Consider the following 17,718-nt stretch of genomic DNA (forward strand, 5'->3'; position numbering starts at 1 on the left):
ATTTTATCCATCCCTCCATCACTGCCTAGATGTAATTTTTTGCCATTGGTTGAAGTTTGTGCCACATGACTACAGTAACCCATCTGCCTTGGGCAATCTTTCATATACTCGGGAATGTCCAGACACTAGTCATGCCCCGGGCGATCTGACAGGCGGCTATTAAAGGAGAGCAAGACACAGCAGTATTTTTTTCTTTTGTTATGTATTATTCAGTCAGAGAATATTAATTCATAAGAACAAGTCCTTTTCATATTTGTAAAAAGAAAACATTTGACCCTGGCTTGTGACCTAATTTACACAGGTGAAAACGTTTGTGGTGATAAGAAAAAATATGTACCAGCGTGACAATGTCATGAAAACGCACATTTTTTAATACTGTTACAACCACTTGCCAATGGAAAAGGTAGAACAAACATTGGAAGAACTGACATCGTGACTTCAGTGGGTTGTCAGCTGAGCATTTCCTATAAACTCTATAAAGAACAATTTTCTTCATCAAAACAAAAAAGAATTAAAAGAACATTCTAGAAAAGAAAATTCAATTTTGGGCTTATAAAATCTTTCATTGGGAATGAAGCAAATTTCTGTACATTGCATTTATCCTTTATAAAAACCGCAAAGAGAAATGCAAGAATTAGCATTGCTTACATGACTAAATTGTTACAAAATGGCCTATGGATGCAACCTAATATTTACTGTGCATTGTGTAAATTTGCATACTCCTTATATTTGGAACCATCTAATCTGTTGACATCAAGTAAGTAAAATAGGTGTAAAATATCTATAATAAGATTAAGAAATAGGAGTTTCAAATTACTTCCAGAAATAGTTTTTTCTGGTAATTTAAACTTGTTATGCTAATTTTAGAATTGACAAAAAAACTCAATATACGTATTTAATATACCTGTGATATTAAGTCAGGATTTTTTTTGTTTTTGTATTCTAATAAAGTTATCCAAATTACATTTACATTACTGAATTTCCATTTTCATTAATAATATTTTACGTACTTTTTTTTTAAATTGTAAAAACAAATGAAAAATTACATTGAGGTGGAAACTTTCTCCTAAAAAATGGAGAGTTAAAATTTAAGGGCATTCATAAAATACAAACATCCCCATGGCTATATTTTGGCCCTATGTGACAGGGGCCTGGGTCACATTGGCCAAATAGTTTATTTCAATGGGTGGTTGGTAGAAAACTTACAGTTTACTCAAAAAGGAATGACCACCCAAAGAGATGGGGGAAAACCATGCCCTAAGCCATATGTGCTACAGGATTAGGGGCAAAGTGATAGTAACCAGCACCATAGGGCCCAATCTAGAAAACAAAGTTATTCACTATTTCTTCTGTATTATGCATGTAGCTCAATGTTGCCCGGTTATTTATGTGTACAATTTTTTTTATTTTATCCTTCAAACTTTTTGCTGATATTGCCTATGTGGCCTATCGATAAGATTTGTGTCTACAACTCGTCATGTATTATTAAAATGTTGTAATATAATTCAGATGTATAGACACACTTTACTATCACAGGAACATTGCAGTGGGCTGGGTGAGATTTTTGAAGTATGTAATTTTATGTGAACCTGAATAATAAGACAGGTTTTATGTAAGAGTCTCTATTACACAATCCTTATGGTATGATATATTAATCAAGTAAAACATATAATAAAATGTCTACACATTCTACTGCAAAAATGTTCAGTGATGTGGATTTCTACTTGAGTATAGGATTTTGTAAAAGAGAAATAATTTTATGTATATTTTATGTGTTTTAGTGTAATGTTTTTTAAGATCAATAGTGGGCATACACTTAAGAATAATGTTGGCCAACACTGACAATTTCAGTGGGCAAACTAGCCTTCTAAAGGTTCAGATAAAAACATTCAATGAAATTTTCCCATAATTTATCCTTTGTTATCCTTAGGGTAGATAAGCTGCCACCAAATGCCACTAGCTTTCTGTCCTTTCCTCATTCAATATACATCCATGCTCGGCCAAACTGAAAGTGTATGTTCAGGGCCGGATCGGCCCACCAGAGAACCAGATGATCTTCTGGCAGGCCCAGACTCTAATATAATAATAAGACTTAGAAATTTAGGAAATTGTCATTTTATCTGATACTCTGCGTATTTGGAGGATGAGAAAATAAGGGCTTGGCCAACAGCTAATAAATGTGTAAGTCCACCTTCAGCATGTTGACCAAACATTCATTACTAACTACATTCTAAAGAATAATTTAAAATGTAATAATCCCACGAGTGGATCCGTAGAGTAAATTTCTCTGGTGGGCCCAAGTTTTCGCACTATGACACTGTTTATGTGCAAATGGATGGTGGTTTAATAAGTGTTTGGCCAACAGCTACTCAATGTGTAAGTCTACCTTCGACATGTTATACAAAAATTAATTTAGTAATTTAAATTGTAGTAATCCCTAAGTCCCTTAGAGTAAATTTATCTGGTGGCCCCAAGGTGCCCCACTATGACACTGCATATTTGGAGGTCGATTAAATAAGTGCTTGGCCAACAGCTAATGGATGTTTAGCTCCACCTTTGACATGTTGACCAAACATTAATTATTTACTGCCTTCTAAAGAGTGATTTAAAATGTAGTAATCCCTAGAGTGAAATACTAGAGTACATTTCTATGGTAGGCCCAAGGACCCCCTCTATGACACTTTGTGTATGTGGAAGTTGGCTCAATAAATGCTTGGCCAACAGCTACTGAATGAGTAAGTCTACCTTTGACATGTTGATCAAACATTCATTACTTACTACATTCTAAACAGTAGAAACTGGAAGATAACCATTCTCATAAACCTTCCCACCATAAAGAATGGCCCCTTTATGTAAATTAAAAATGGTACCTAGGAAACGTTTCTTTGTATATAGGCCAATATATTGTCAAGACAACCCCTTACATCTCTTCCAATAGATAGATGGTGGAAGCCACACATTAAAGATACCTATCTCTCCCTGCTGGTTCTTTGAACCAAAAGAGGAAGGAATATATTCACTAACTGGTCTGACTTCCCGAATATTTATGTATTCAAGGCTTTTAAACCCATTCTACAACTATCTCAGACCCTGAAATAAGGTAAAAAAAATCCACTTAAGTCAACATTACCAGAGTGGATGTAAGTCATTATAATATACACAAATGTGCGTGACTTATATATGCGCATATTCAAAAATATATGCTCATATATAAATATAAATTGTACATACATGCACGTCCACAAGTGAATACATGTATTCATAATCTCAAATAACAATGACATAGATCTTCACCATATTGAAAGCAAGAAAAAACAAACATATTGCTTAGTTTCCATCCTTGTTGTTCCGATCTATTTGCCAGAATCTTTGTAATTTTTGTTTTTCTTCTCAGTAAACCGGGTAATACCCTTCGTGTGATCCTGCCAAGATATAGAACCTGGCAGCAATATGCAATGTGTTTCTATAGTACAGACCGTCCCGTCACATTCAGTCTCTTCCCTCCGCGTCACAAGGAGTAAGGTTTTTGTGCTTATCATCAAATAAAAATCGCAGTGCAAAAATTTAAACATGAATGTTACACAGTTAAACAAAAGTTTGTTTTTTGTTTCAATTTTTTTTTTTTCGTTTTTTGTTTTTATATGGCACCACAGCCTATTAATTCACATACAGTATAGTACAATAGAACAATAAGGACAGACAATAATATTAAGAAGAATAATATGAACAAAGGAGGGCAAGCTTGCATAGGAATGCAATCAAAGAAAAAAACAATATATACAAAGCCAAAATGCTTTTTTTTTCTTTTTTTTTTCATCCTTGATGCCGATTCCTTGTTTCCTCTTTCGTGTATTTCTGGCAAGAAATATTTAAGGTGGATGGTGTGTATATAAGAGAAGGAGAAAGGAAATTGTCTGTGGGATATGTGTGACTTTCTGTGGCTTTACATTGCATTTACAGTCCTTCCAAATCCTACATAAATAAATGAATGTCCATTGCACTGTTTTGAGTTTCCTCATGACTTTCATCAGTCCAGACCAAGTGGTCTATAGAGCAGCTTGTGTCATAGCCTTTAGTACTCTGCAATAGGAAACATGAGAAAATGTTTGTTAATGGCAAAAAAATCCTTAAATTTATGACATTTATACAATCAACATTGTGTGAGGTGTCAGTGCAAGGTATATCTGGAAACATGAAAAGCTCCTTTCTTCTTGGGGACACGTAAAAATACATGTAAACGGGTCCCATGCTTGTTAAAGTTGTATTCAAGGTAGATGATAACTCTGAGATCAGTGAGGTTAAGACAGCTTGGGCATCTATCAATTACTAGGATGGGGGCCCCTTGTCCATCATTACCCCCAGACGATGTTAAATAAAGTGATGGTCAAGGGTCTTCCTTGATCTGTGTTATCGACAAAGATAGGCAAGTACGGAAGCTAACTGTATCCCATACAGGTGTCCATGGACCTTAAATGGAGAAGCTGTGCAAAAAGACCATCACTCCATTCAAGTCCCCCTAAAAATTGGCTGATCATATCATGCACATCCAGGTTTAGGAGGCAGATGTCCTCTTTGGCTGACAGTAGACTTCCATTGGCCAATGTAGACAATCATTTCCATATAATTTTAAAATGTTGGCTGAAACAATCACCATTGACTATGAAGACTGTTTTTATGGGACTGAAAGTGTAGGGCTAGTGTCAGTAGGGCTAAAATAATAAAAAAAAACCTTCTGAGGGGTGTAGTTATAAATTTGTATGGTCAAGCCAATGTACCTTTGTACATGTATGTTGATAACAGCAAAAGGCCCCTCGAAACGCGTTGCATTTCCTATAATGTTGGATCAGTGTCCTTTAAAACTGATAGACTGTATCAGTTTTACCTTTTTCTGTACCAGAATCCTTAGTCTTAAAGACCTCAAATTCATAACAGAAAATTGCCAAATCCTAACGCATCTTAAGCCATATTCTAGCTGCACCATAATGTGACCATGGCTTGTCCTAAACAATGCCCTCATTTCACCGTCTCACATTCCTGCCCTCAATATCTCCATGATGCAGAACTATGATGGATTGAGGTGTTGGATATAATTTGTATTTGCTTGTGCACATAATATAGCTGAGGATAATTAGAGTAGGGTCATGATGAATAATAGTAATATTTCTGGTGGGGAGGTTATTCCTATACTATAATGTGATTTTAGTTCTAGGGCATAGAGAATATTCACAGAGAGAATGTCACAGCCTTCCATCATATGTGAGAAAATGGGATTACTGCTCAAGAAATTCTCATCACTATTTTACAGTTCTCAGAAAACAGTAAAATATTTATGAAAACGTAAATAATACAAAATAATTGTAATGAATTTAGTTAAGTTGTAAATATAAATGCACAAAGTATACAACAATCTCACGTTATTTTTCTAGATGTTCTGGGTTCAGATGAATTTAGAATGTTTCTATCATGCTTGTTCTATTTTTAGGCTCTGTTCACTTCAGTATAATTAGATTTTGGTTTTGTAGGTGTTTTACAGCACTAAGTCCACTAAAATCCTCCAGTACCAAGCTATAGTGATCATATCGATTGAGGATCTGGTGCATTAAAGGTTTTTTCACACAATTCTAGAACACGTCTTGGGGTCTGGAGCAGAAGTTTAAAAAACAAATTGTACATACACTGGCACTACTGGTCCTCGGTACCTGCACACACTCAGAAGTGCCAGGGGCAAGGGACTGGCATTGGCCAATCCATGTCCTCCTCGGACCTCAGGCCATTACTAGTGGTTCAAGGAGACTATTGATTGCAGAAAGGCCAAAAATTTTGAATTTCCAAAAAACCCTTTAAAGGTAATCTACCATCAAAATCCATCATGATGAAATAGGGACACTTAATCATAGATTCAGGCACCATGACTGTGGTAATACCCCTATATCATGCATGGCCTCTTTCCTTCTAAAATCACCTTTTAAATTATTTTAATGACCCTGAAGGGCTATGTGTGTGTTACAGAAGCCCTCTGTGCTCTGGCTTCACATACTGTTGGCATACAGTGGGAGGGAGTTAAGTGCTCCTTTAGAATGTAACAGCCTGCGAAACTGCAGCTCGTATGGGCTCTTATAACACACCCATAGCCCTTTAGGCTCATTATCATAATTTTAAAAGTTCATTTTAGAAGGACAGAGGCCATAGATAACACATTTGAGAGGATCACCACAGTTACAGTGCCTGGATCTATGAGTAAGTGTCCCTGGTTTATCATGATAGAGTTTGATGGTAGATTTTCATTAAGGCTGACTATGGTGAAAGATAGAAGTCAATTATCTTAGATTAATTATCTAATTTACTAAATATATTTTCCAATACTGTTTACTATGAGCGAAATTTGAGTTACATGATTTGTTCAATCATCCTTAAAATAGGTCATGAAATTATTGAGTGAATTGATGGGTACCTCTTGCTAAGCACCCCAGTGTTGATTTCCTTTTTTTTTTTGGTTGAGTTTAGGCAAATAGGCCTACAGGGCAAAGCTGCTAAATCTAGGAGAACCCATCTTTAAACACTATAAATGGATTTGTGGGCTTGTTCTTTCCTACATACACAGTTATAGTAATGATTTGAGAAGTAATTGTGTAATACTTGATTTCGCCTGTGGGGGTGGTGCTGCAAAACAATGCAATAAGAAAAAATTCCATAAAATGAAACAGAATGTTGAGGCTTCGAGGGCAACTTTCTGATCAGATCATAGTAAAGGGACAACTCAATATTTTAGCCATGAAGTTATTTATCTGGTAGAAGCTTCTCTGACCTTGGGGTTTTATTATAAAAAAATTTCCAAAAAATGACTTACATAATTCACCTGTAAACTGTCCTTGACTGTTTGGCCCCAAATATCCTACATCAAGAAAATCAATGGCATTGCGCTGGTGACCTCTCATAATGTCGCCTTTTCGTGGTCCAGTGGACTCTTTAGACGAAGTGGTTCCTGTTGAACTATGGCCTCCGGGTGAAGGAAAACATGGCTTGCTGTACGGCATCAGCACTTCATCTGCCAGGGGAAAGAATCAATGAAATTTTCCTGCAATTTTCTTAATCAAATGACTTTCTATATATAAAATATTGCATTTCAAATTCTACTTTCTATTAAAAGTATTTAGTAAATAATTAAGCAGATGAACGTGGGATCGGGAGCTCGCGCCTGAACATCCTCCGCACCTGTCTCATTACCTTGATTTCTACCCTTGTTGATATTTTAGAAAAGTGCTGATCTCTAGAATATCACCATTAATTAGAATATGAGATCAATTTGTGCACATTATATGTGCTTTCTAAATGGGCAATTATAGAAAAAATAATAACAGAGCTATAGATACGCCTGGATTTCCCGGCATGGGAATAATTGTCAGGGTGTCATTAGCCCTTAATTAGATTTTGGTTGGAGGTATTTGATGATGTGGCATCAAATATGTTGAGTTCAGCATATACAGTACCACATTATAGGGAATTACTATTACATCAACTACATTATGTTACTGTAGATAAAATTCCGCAATGGATTTATTTTGCTAATACTACTAAGGGTTGTGTAAGATTAGAAAAAAACATGTCTACCCTTTTCATTAAATATGTAGCACCATTCTTGGCCATGGTGTTGCTATTAAAGAATACCCCCCCCCCTTTCATCACATTTCAGTAGTATGTGTACATAAGGAGTAAACACTGATTTTGGGCATTACATGACTTGCTATCCTCATTTTCTAGCAGATTTCCTCTCTGCAGTCTCTGACTGTGAATTTGAAGTCCTCTCGGTACTGGTGGGCACCTAGCTGTTGTGACCCCCCCCCCCCCTCTTTACAGAGCATCACCTCATTGCTTTTATTCCTGTCTTACTAGTAAGATGGAATTCAGCAGGTATTTCATCATGAAAACAGATAAGTAAGGGAAAAGAGAGGATGATACAAGTCAAAGTAAGTACAGAAAGAGGTAATTTCCTCTGATAACATATATAGGGGCTACATGCACCCCTTGGCTGTCAGCAATGTAACACTGCACCACAAGGACACATCTATGCTAGGCCCAGTAATGCTCCACGGTGGCCCACTGCAAGGCCCGACACTGCCCCATGCCCACCCAACTGACATAGAGGTCGGAGAAGTCACAATTCCCAGTACTACAACGGGAATTGAGACTAAATCATGGCTTGTAGACCTGTTTTCAGATGTACAAGCCATGCTAAATACCCCCATAGTTTCTTGTATTCATTGTACTTGTGATTGTTGCTAAATTTGTGGCTATTTAGGTGAATAGCGTGCAATACCACACACAGCCACTGATTGTACTGTATCTGAAAAAAAATGAAAGTTTTTCTAATCTCCTGCATAGGATCAGCTGTAGCTCCATTGCAGCTTGGGCCTTTAAACTGAATGGTACCTAAGCTGTGATACAACATACAGCCACTGTTTGAGATTGATTATGTTTATTGGATCTGAAGGGGACACTGTTGTGCTATAAAAAGGGCAGGAATTGCTTCCTGTGATGTCTAAATCTCTCATCCAGCAGCAAGATAAAGGCCTAGTGCTACTTTGGGTCAGTAGTACAATCCCTTTAACAGTTTTCTTAACAATTGCTTGATTTTTGTATTTGACAAAACACTACTCCTCCTCCGGGTCTGTTCATGGGTATATGTATGGTGCTAATTCTTTGAGGTCACTTCCATTTTTATAAAACGCTTTAGATGTCCAGAAAATGTACAAAAGCATTCAAGATTTTTTGCCTTTCATAACTGTGTGTAGTCTATAATACCTGAACCAAAAGCTTGCTTGTTTTGCCGATCTGTGGAGCCAAGCCATTCCTGTGTTTGCCGTTGCCGCTCTAAAGACGTTCTACCGTGGCGATCCAAAGAGGTCTTGCAATCATCCATGTTGGAAGTATGCCTCTCGAGAGAACTGGCTTTTCTTTCTGGAGGACCGCTACGTTGATTGGGCATTTGCCTCAAACTTTGACAGGGTGGAGGCTCTGGCGGAGGTGGGAGATCTTGAAAGGAATGAAAATTTAGTATTTGGTAAGCAAAAGTGAAACTGACACAAGGAAGTTCAAGAGAGATTGAAATTATATACAATATTTCAATACAATATATAAATGAATTATGGTTGAAGTTAGGCAGTAGTGAACACTACAAGGAGTGGCTATCATTCAATAGGACCTTCCCTGTTCTGATTCGAAATGACACCGTCATTGTAGTATATAATTTGCCCTCCGGTACATCTGCCACTATCAATTCAAGCCATAATGTACATGTAACGCTGATCATGGTAGACTCCAGCTGAGGCACAAGAAGGGTTATTTGGGAGCCTAACAGCAAGTGATGAATTTCCAAAGTGGAAATCCTCTTAAATTATAAAACTCTGAACATAAAAGTAAAGTTACCCCTGGCTAAGACATAATCAACATGACCTTACCATCTATGATTCCTTCTCTTCGAAGACCAGGAGGTTGTTCCATCCGGCCTCCCTTGTGTTTTTTAGTTGGCCTTGGCCTTTGGTTGTTGTGATTCATGGATGAATGGTTACTGTCCCCAGAAAATGGACTTGATGGCCTTTGTTTTTGAGAAAAAGATTGCATTTTTCCTACAAAGTAAAGAATTTACATAAATATAATTGATTGGAAAGATAAAGGAAATGTTTTTCATGCAAATGTATTAAGCCAGAGCAGAAGACAACCAGATGCCACCAGGATATATTGAGACGAAGCGACAGACAATGGCTTATTATAACAATGTTTTATTAAAAAATAGGTCCTAATGAGTCGTGAAGGTCAAAAATTCATGGTCACCCTGAAAATTTTATTGTATAGCTATTCATTTAACTATATTTTGTAGACTGGTTATACAAATAATTGATTATGACGGCACTTATTGATTTATACAGTATCAGAATAAAATCTAATGTGTGTAGATGTGGAGAGCAGAAGTTGGACAAGGAGGGATCAGGCAGCTAGATATTGACATGCCCAGTGCTTTTGATCATTTGCTTCCTGGCACATATTTATCTCATCAGCATGGTCAACCCAATAAAATCTTCATGTTCAACAAGATAGTTGAAGCAAGTGAGCTCTACTTCGGTTTGCACCAATTTTCATAATGGTAGAACTTTATAGGTTCTCAACTTCTTCTAACATGTTTATACCATAAAGAACAGGTAATTAAGACATTAAAAGCATCAATACACAGATAAACAGTGACAACTCATGAGTTAAGCTACCAACTCCAAAAAAAGCATAAAAAATAGCTTGTATGAACGCCTTAGAAGAAAAGATTGCATGATGAAAGGTTCCATCCACCAGATGCCATGCATGTTAGGTTAAGCTGGAAGCAGGAGTCATGTTCATGAAAGGGAAGAAAGCTCAGAAAGAAGAGAGCCATCCCTCAAGCCCTCTTAGACCAAAGACAACAAACCTGCTTTTGATAGGCTGGTTCCATTAAGTGTGAACCCAGCTTTATCTGCTGCTGCAACGAGTGACTGTGCAAAGCTGCCGCTCATAAATATCGAGTCATCAGAAGAGCTAACTACACTAGATCTACGACTAGAAAAGTTACGATCCTCATCGGATGCAGACCCCCATCCATTTACCATAGAACCTAAAAACAAAGGGATCTAGTGAGTTATTTCAACGATTTTCTCTTGACTAAATAAGCATTTGTTTGTCATCAAAAATATTATTAGATACTTTAGTGGTCTAATCATTTAATTAACATTGACATGACCGGACAAATTTTCGGTGTGAAAATGTTCAAACCATGAGCATGGAAAATACTAGAGTTGAATCAAATTTGGTTTGGAACAGTCGTCAGAATTTGTAAAAATAAATACATATACAGTATATATTTAAAGTATAATTAAAAAATGATATCTTAAAATCCACTATTAGTTTGATCCTATTATGACCCCTTTAAAGAAAACCACTAACCCTAAATAAACATATCTATCAAAACTGCTATTAAACAGGATTAAAATAATCCCTATATTGTTCCTCCTCATGACTGTAAAGTTCCAGAGACCCTTTATAAATTTAACCCATCATCTATGCATATTCATGTTATTAAGTCTCAGCCGCACCTGATTCTCTTTAAACTAGGGACTCAGTTCAGCTATCTCAACCACCATCCCTTAGGATTTTAAGGAATTGTTGTCTGTGTGTGAGTAGCTGAAGAGAACTAGCTCAACTTGCTCATTCCCCCTCCCTCAGGAATTCTCTTCAGCGAGTTACACACAGTCAATGTCTCTCTCATTCCTGAGGGAGGGGGTATGAGGTAGCTGAGACAAGTCACTTGGCTGAAGAGAAAGCATGCCCCTGGTCACTCAGGAAACTGGAGGTAGAGTTTAGTGGAATAACATGAAAATACCAAACTCTGCTTAAAGGAAACACAATAGGCCACATTTATTATGTTGCAAGTTCTGCATGAATCTGAACTGCTCCAACTCTTTTTTGGTGCACCTTAAACATACGGCGTGTGACACACTTCTGTCAGACTTTACATGATAAATGTGGCGAACGTTCCGACTGTGCACCGCAACATCCCTTTCAGTTCAGAAATTTGTGCCACATCAAGAATAATACAGCCGCAACACAAATGTGTGGTGCTGACACTTCGTAAATACATGTGCAAGCAGTTTGCACATAAAGGGACATGCAAAGCCCAACAGAAAAATGGTGCAGGAGCTTTAGTAAATGTGGCCCAATGAGTGGACTCAGCTGAGGTTATTTGCATAGATAGTGAGTCGACTTTACGAATGGACTATGGAACTTCACAAGCATAGAGAGGAACAATATAGGGATAGTTTTTGTTAGTGTGGGTTAGTTTAATTGGCAGATTCCCTTAAATGAAAGTGCTGAAAAAAAATATTTTTAATTTAAAGAGTCAAAACAAGATAAGGTGTACAAATAAAGTGATAGGACATTGATCAAGTGTTTATCAAAAGCCGAACTCTATTCCAAAATCATATGATTTGTGAATTACCAGTCATTCTCACCGAATTGCGGGTAATTTATAAAATGCTACACAAACTGTTATGATATAAATGTCTTCTTAAATGTGTGATATAAATCTAATTCATGCTATTGGGCTTTATTTATTTTTGTTTACTGAGTTGTTACTTTGTGCTTTTTTTATACTTTAACATTTCTCAAAGCGTTGGAGCTGTTGGGAAGAAATGCACGCAGAACATTAAGTAGTTGCTCAAATGTTACAGAGCCATAAAATACCAGGATAAAGTGGCATCTAGCTGTGTCTCTCTATTACATCTTCCGCACTAAAATTAATTTACGGTCAGTCATCAATTCATTTACATGTCATTTTATGCTAAACCCATCTTTTCTTGATGAATGTGAGGCCCTGTATATCCATTTACACAAAATTCTGTGTTTTAGAAGGCGACGCTGCTAATTGTTACATTACCATTTTTATGAGGATGAAAAAACTATCAGTGATTCCCTTTGCAAGTCACATATTTAATTCACATAACTACATTTTCCTTAATAAATGTAATCCCATTCATTCACAGAAGATGGGAACAATTAGATAAATGTGGATTTAATGGATTCATTGATAAGGATATTGAAAAATCTGATATATATATATATATTATCTATCTACTTATGTATCCATCCACATAGCATTCAGAAATAACTGGAAGTAGCAAAAACTCATGGAAAAAACATCTCCATGGTTCTGCAGAGTTCTGCACAGGTAGGAGGGGGAGGGGAAATGGACTTTAATATAGAGGTTGAACCAACCATAACATTTTAATACCCAATATCTTAAACATGAAGAACTAGAAGTCATTACAGTGAAGCATTTAGGTTATGTTCCATGACGTTAAGGTGCACTGTATTAGTACTGAGGTTCCTTAATGGGGTTTTCTGGTAAAACTTGTGGAGACCATGGTAGCAGCCCAAAAAAGAAACAACATGTACCTACCCTGCTCTCGCTCCCCTCACTTTACTACACCAGTGATGAACCATGGTCCTGATTCGACCGGTTGAAGTGCCAATGCCCAGTACCAGAGTAACATGGCAACCAGAAGCCGGAGAAGGGTAAGAACACTTTGTTTGTCTTTTTTTGCCACCACCACTCCAAGAATTCTCCGATAACAATTTCAGCAAGACCAGCCAGGCATCTTATGTAAAAATAAATTTGACCCAAAAGTAGCTATCAAGGAAAGGAAGGATTGGGTGATTTCCATCCACATGGTCAATCCCTTTGTTCCCTGGTGAGATAAGCCATGGTCAATGTTTACCTCAATAGTAGTGAGATGCCGTTGTGACATTGTGTATAGTGGTGAGGTGCAATAATATGGATAGTGTCTATAGTGTATAGTAGGGAGGTGCCTAATAGTAATGAGTGGACCTGAAAAGGAAGGATCCGGTGATTTCCATCCAAAATGGTCAATCCCTTTGTTCCCTGGTGAGATAAGCCATGGTCAATGTTTACCTCAATAGTAGTGAGATGCCGTTGTGACATTGTCTATAGTGGTGAGGTGCATTAATATAGATGGTGTCTATAGTGTATAGTAGGGAGGTGCCTAATAGTAATGAGTGGACCTGAACCCGCAAAGTCTGAGCTGACTATAGTAGATTTGGGGACCCAAACCCAGACTTCAGCAAGACGTTTTAATTTGGCTTCAGCTCAAGTTAACACCCTCTGGCATTGGGGAGCAATGATCCTTGAATAAAACCTTCCATTGGTGTTATCTGAACAGAACCTTACTGGGTCAACCCTAGTGCCTAACTATCACCATTGTGCATAGTAAAATAGTAGTGAGATTCCTTACTTTTACCATTGTGAATAGTGTTCTGATAAAAAGGTGCCTTACTTTCACCGGTGTGTACAGTTACTAGTGAGGAGACGCCAGGAAAAAGACCAATAACAATATTTATAAAACAAAAAGTTCCCAGATAGTTTTGTTGTTTAAATATGGTATCAATGTTTTTGCCCCTATAGAATAACATAAGAATGTATAAGATAGCTCATCATCAGAGGATTGTTCATTTATCATCAACCGTCCACCTATCTAACTTGTACGACCACCACTACTATTACTATTACCGTTGAACTTACTATCACTTGTAGATTAGTAGTGATATTTGTCTGCAACCTCGAGTTGAGGGGTTCTTTTTGTAAATGTATACTATTCTCCTATCCAAGTGCATGAGGATGGAGAAAGCCGCATGCCGACCAACATCCCCGCATTGCCAAATTAATTTGCATATTTAGATTGTTGGGGAATGGTGGGGGCTAGAGAGAAAATTCCAATTGTGACGGAATCAGTGGATTGGAGTCTATTAAAGGATATCGAAGTGAAGAAAGGTCTTCTTTAAGCTCCCTGTGACACAGAGTATCAATATTCATGTATTCCTGTCCATTTCGTTGACTTATTATAATGCATAAGATGTTATTATATATCAGTAATCTTATGCTGCGTCTGCTTAAAATATTTATCGAATTAAAAAAAAAAAAGTTTCCGAGTCCGACATAAACTGCGTCTGATCCAGTTAAGAAAGAGAATAACATTACTCCCTAATTATAAAGGAAAACTATTTATGTCTTCCCGTATGAAGTTTCCCCTTCACATGTCACAGGCTTCGCCTTCCCTGTAGAACGATCTGTTGATGAAAGATTTCTTTCAAGTCTTAACATTTTTCAAAATGCATGAAGGTTCTTGTCTTTTTGCAGCAAATCAAACATCTTTTCAAAAACCAACTTTAACTTGATGTTTCCATTGAATGCATAATAAAGAGGTCGCCGGTGCGGCACGATGGCGGATATAACTATGCAATAGTCATAAGATATACAGTCATACACAATCCTTACCTGTGATAGAACTATCCAGATTATCCATACTGGACCCCGGAGTGTGTTCTAGACCTCGGAGGGGGCGGCTCATTTCATCCTCATGATCCCCTTCCCTTGGATCCTGTAGATCCTTCTCTAAGTCGGATATGAAAGCTCCTGACACATATCCCATTGGAGGTATAGGAGCCAATGGCGGCTGGTTATTGCTCTGCAGGTGCCTAAAAGTAGAGAAATAGAAACTGTAAGTGGCAAAGTCTCCACATTATAAGTCGGTCAGTGTCAGTGCATCCCGATTGACATCTTAAATGATCAATTATATGCAAATTATTTGGATTGGACCGACATTGTTACACATTTATACGGAAACGGATATTGTTGCGTGAATTATTCATGTTTTTTGAGATTGAATTGTAAAATGTAATTGTGGTAGTAAAGTTTTGAGTGGCTCATTTCGGAAAGAACAGTGGGGGTCATTTATTAAGGGCCCGATTCGCGTTTTCCCGACGTGTTACCCGAATATTTCCGTTTTGCGCCGCTTGTACTTAAATTGCCCCGGGATTTTGGCGCACGCGATCGGATTGTGGCGCATCGGCGCTGGCATGCGCGCGACGGAAATCGGGGGGCGTGGCCGAACGAAAACCCGACGTATTCGGAAAAACCGCCGCATTTAAAAACCGAAAATGTGTCGCATAAGGACCGCTTACCTTCACCTGGTCCAGCTCGGTGCATTCCGGCGCGATGAGTTTACTTTCAGCGCAGCAGCGCCACCTGGTGGACGGCGGAAGAACTACCTTATTAAATCCCGGCCGGACCCGAATCCAGAGCGGAGAAGCCGCCGCTGGAACGCGAATGGACCGGGTAAGTAAATTTGCCCCAGTGTGTTTTATATTGGGGAATATATAACTGGAGAGCACTGCAGTCACATATATACCAAAAAAAGATGCGTTTGTAGGCAGATTATTCTAAGATTTGGTGTTAAAGGGTTTCACTGGGACACAAATTTTGAAAGGACATTCATACAATAGTTCATCAATATCAGATTGGTGGGTGCAGCCTCATAATATAACAAACATCTTACTCCCATTCTTCTTTCGTCTTCTAGGATAAGCCCCATACCAACACAGATTGATTGGCATGAACCAGCCAAAGACAGAGCAGCAACTACGTAGATGCATGATGACCCCCCCCCCCCCCAAAAAAAAATCATAATTGTAAATACCGCATGTTACATCATACGGTCTCTGGTGATGTCATCTGCAGTGACATCATCATGGTGAACCCTAAGTGATTGTGATAGACATACAACACTATGTTTGCATGAATTACATGTTACCTCATGATAATTAACACTGGTATAGCTGGATACCTAGAGGTAGTAGCATCAAGTAGTTTTGGGGGTTACGTGAATCATTTAATCCAATGAGTGACCACATCGGACCAGGAGTCTACAAAAGTAGTGAAGTCCCCTTGTGTCAAGGAGTCCAGTCATTGGATGAAGTGGGTCACATGACCCCCTTGAAACTTCCAGTTAGAACTCGTGACAAAAACCCTAAGTTTCGGGAGCTGAATTGGGGTAATTATGTGCTCTTTTTTTCATTCTTACTCTAGGAAAAAAGCTTTTAAGGTATCCCAAGATGCCTAGTGCTGGTGTTCCAGCTGAGACAGGAAAAAAACTTTACTTTCCTTAAACCTTATACTATTTCTTTAATTAAGTCATTCAGGTACATACATCAAAATCTACTGTATAAACTCTCCAGTTCCTGCCAAGATTCCTCTCCTCACATCCGTATCGGAGATAGGGGTTGGATGATATCGGAACCTGATTTACTGCGTTCCATTTTTTGACATTTATAAATTATCCCTTTAATTGTAACAAATTCCTATGATTTGTAAGTGTAATACCATCTTCAGTATAGGTATCTCTATACGATAAATCATATTATACCGTAGTCACCTTCATTGATCTGCCCTTCAAATTAAATTATTTATGATAAGAAAACACCATCCTCGTATAAATCTGTGTAATGAAACGGTTAGACTGCAAATGATGACATGATAAATGTGCTCAATTTCATTATTTAGCATTTGATGTTCTGAAGTTTTTTTTTTATGCAGAGAGTAAGTAAAACTCATCAAAGGCTTAAACGGAATGAGTCAGCAGTTTTGATCATGGAGAACTAGAGCCCTGGAGAGTATGTTGTTAGTAGAAGCAGGACTGTTAAAAATAAACTCCCATTTCCCTAAAAGTGGGGCCCCAAAATAAAACTATTTTATGAACAGTCAGTCAGTAAGTGGTTCCTTTAGACCTGCACAATAATAACACTTTGTAGTTACACACAGTAGTAGGTAAGTATCTGTAATATGGGACTTTAGGAGACAGATGATAGGGAGATTGATGATAGAAGATAAATATGATTTAGATATATATATATATATATTAAGTAGATTGTAGATAGATGATAGAAGATAGATATGAGAGACAGATAGATAAAGTAGAAGATCATTTGATAGATGGATAGATAATAGATAGGAGATAGATAGGAAGATAGAAGATATATAGATAAATAGATAGACGAAAACTAGATGGATGAATGGTTAGATGGACAGATATATAGATAGGAAATAAACAAATCATAGGAGATATATAACTAGACAGATAGATGATAGATGTATAGACAGGAGATAGATGATAAGCATCTTCACCCGGGCATTCAACCAAGGGGTATTAAAAGAACAATACATCCTCTGCCCACAAAAGTCCACATGCAGAGGGCCCCTTTAGGACAGGGGGCCCTGGGCAAATTCCCAGTTTGCTGTCCCCTAACGCCGGACCTGGTCATAGTATCATAGGATTGTACATGGATAATTAC

General features: G+C 37.7%; 1 protein-coding gene across 15 annotated transcripts in view; it reads right to left on the bottom strand.

The window, feature by feature from the left end:
• Positions 1-350: 350 nt before the first annotated feature.
• ROBO2 (roundabout guidance receptor 2) overlaps positions 351-17,718 on the bottom strand; it is a 766,105-nt gene continuing 748,737 nt past the window's right edge. For 8 of the 15 annotated variants that reach the window (XM_072138549.1, XM_072138553.1, XM_072138543.1 and 5 more), the window contains 6 exons: positions 14,867-15,066; positions 10,451-10,633; positions 9,456-9,623; positions 8,800-9,030; positions 6,848-7,045; positions 351-4,080 (listed from right to left, as the gene is read on the bottom strand). In XM_072138549.1, the coding sequence (XP_071994650.1) occupies positions 4,079-4,080; positions 6,848-7,045; positions 8,800-9,030; positions 9,456-9,623; positions 10,451-10,633; positions 14,867-15,066 (982 nt within the window). In that variant the 3' untranslated portion in view covers positions 351-4,078. The remainder of the gene's footprint in view (positions 4,081-6,847; positions 7,046-8,799; positions 9,031-9,455; positions 9,624-10,450; positions 10,634-14,866; positions 15,067-17,718) is intronic. The other 7 variants (XM_072138557.1, XM_072138558.1, XM_072138550.1 and 4 more) reach the window with 3 other exon arrangements.

This window comes from Engystomops pustulosus, chromosome 2, assembly GCF_040894005.1.
Source record: "Engystomops pustulosus chromosome 2, aEngPut4.maternal, whole genome shotgun sequence".
Lineage (NCBI taxonomy): Eukaryota > Metazoa > Chordata > Amphibia > Anura > Leptodactylidae > Engystomops > Engystomops pustulosus.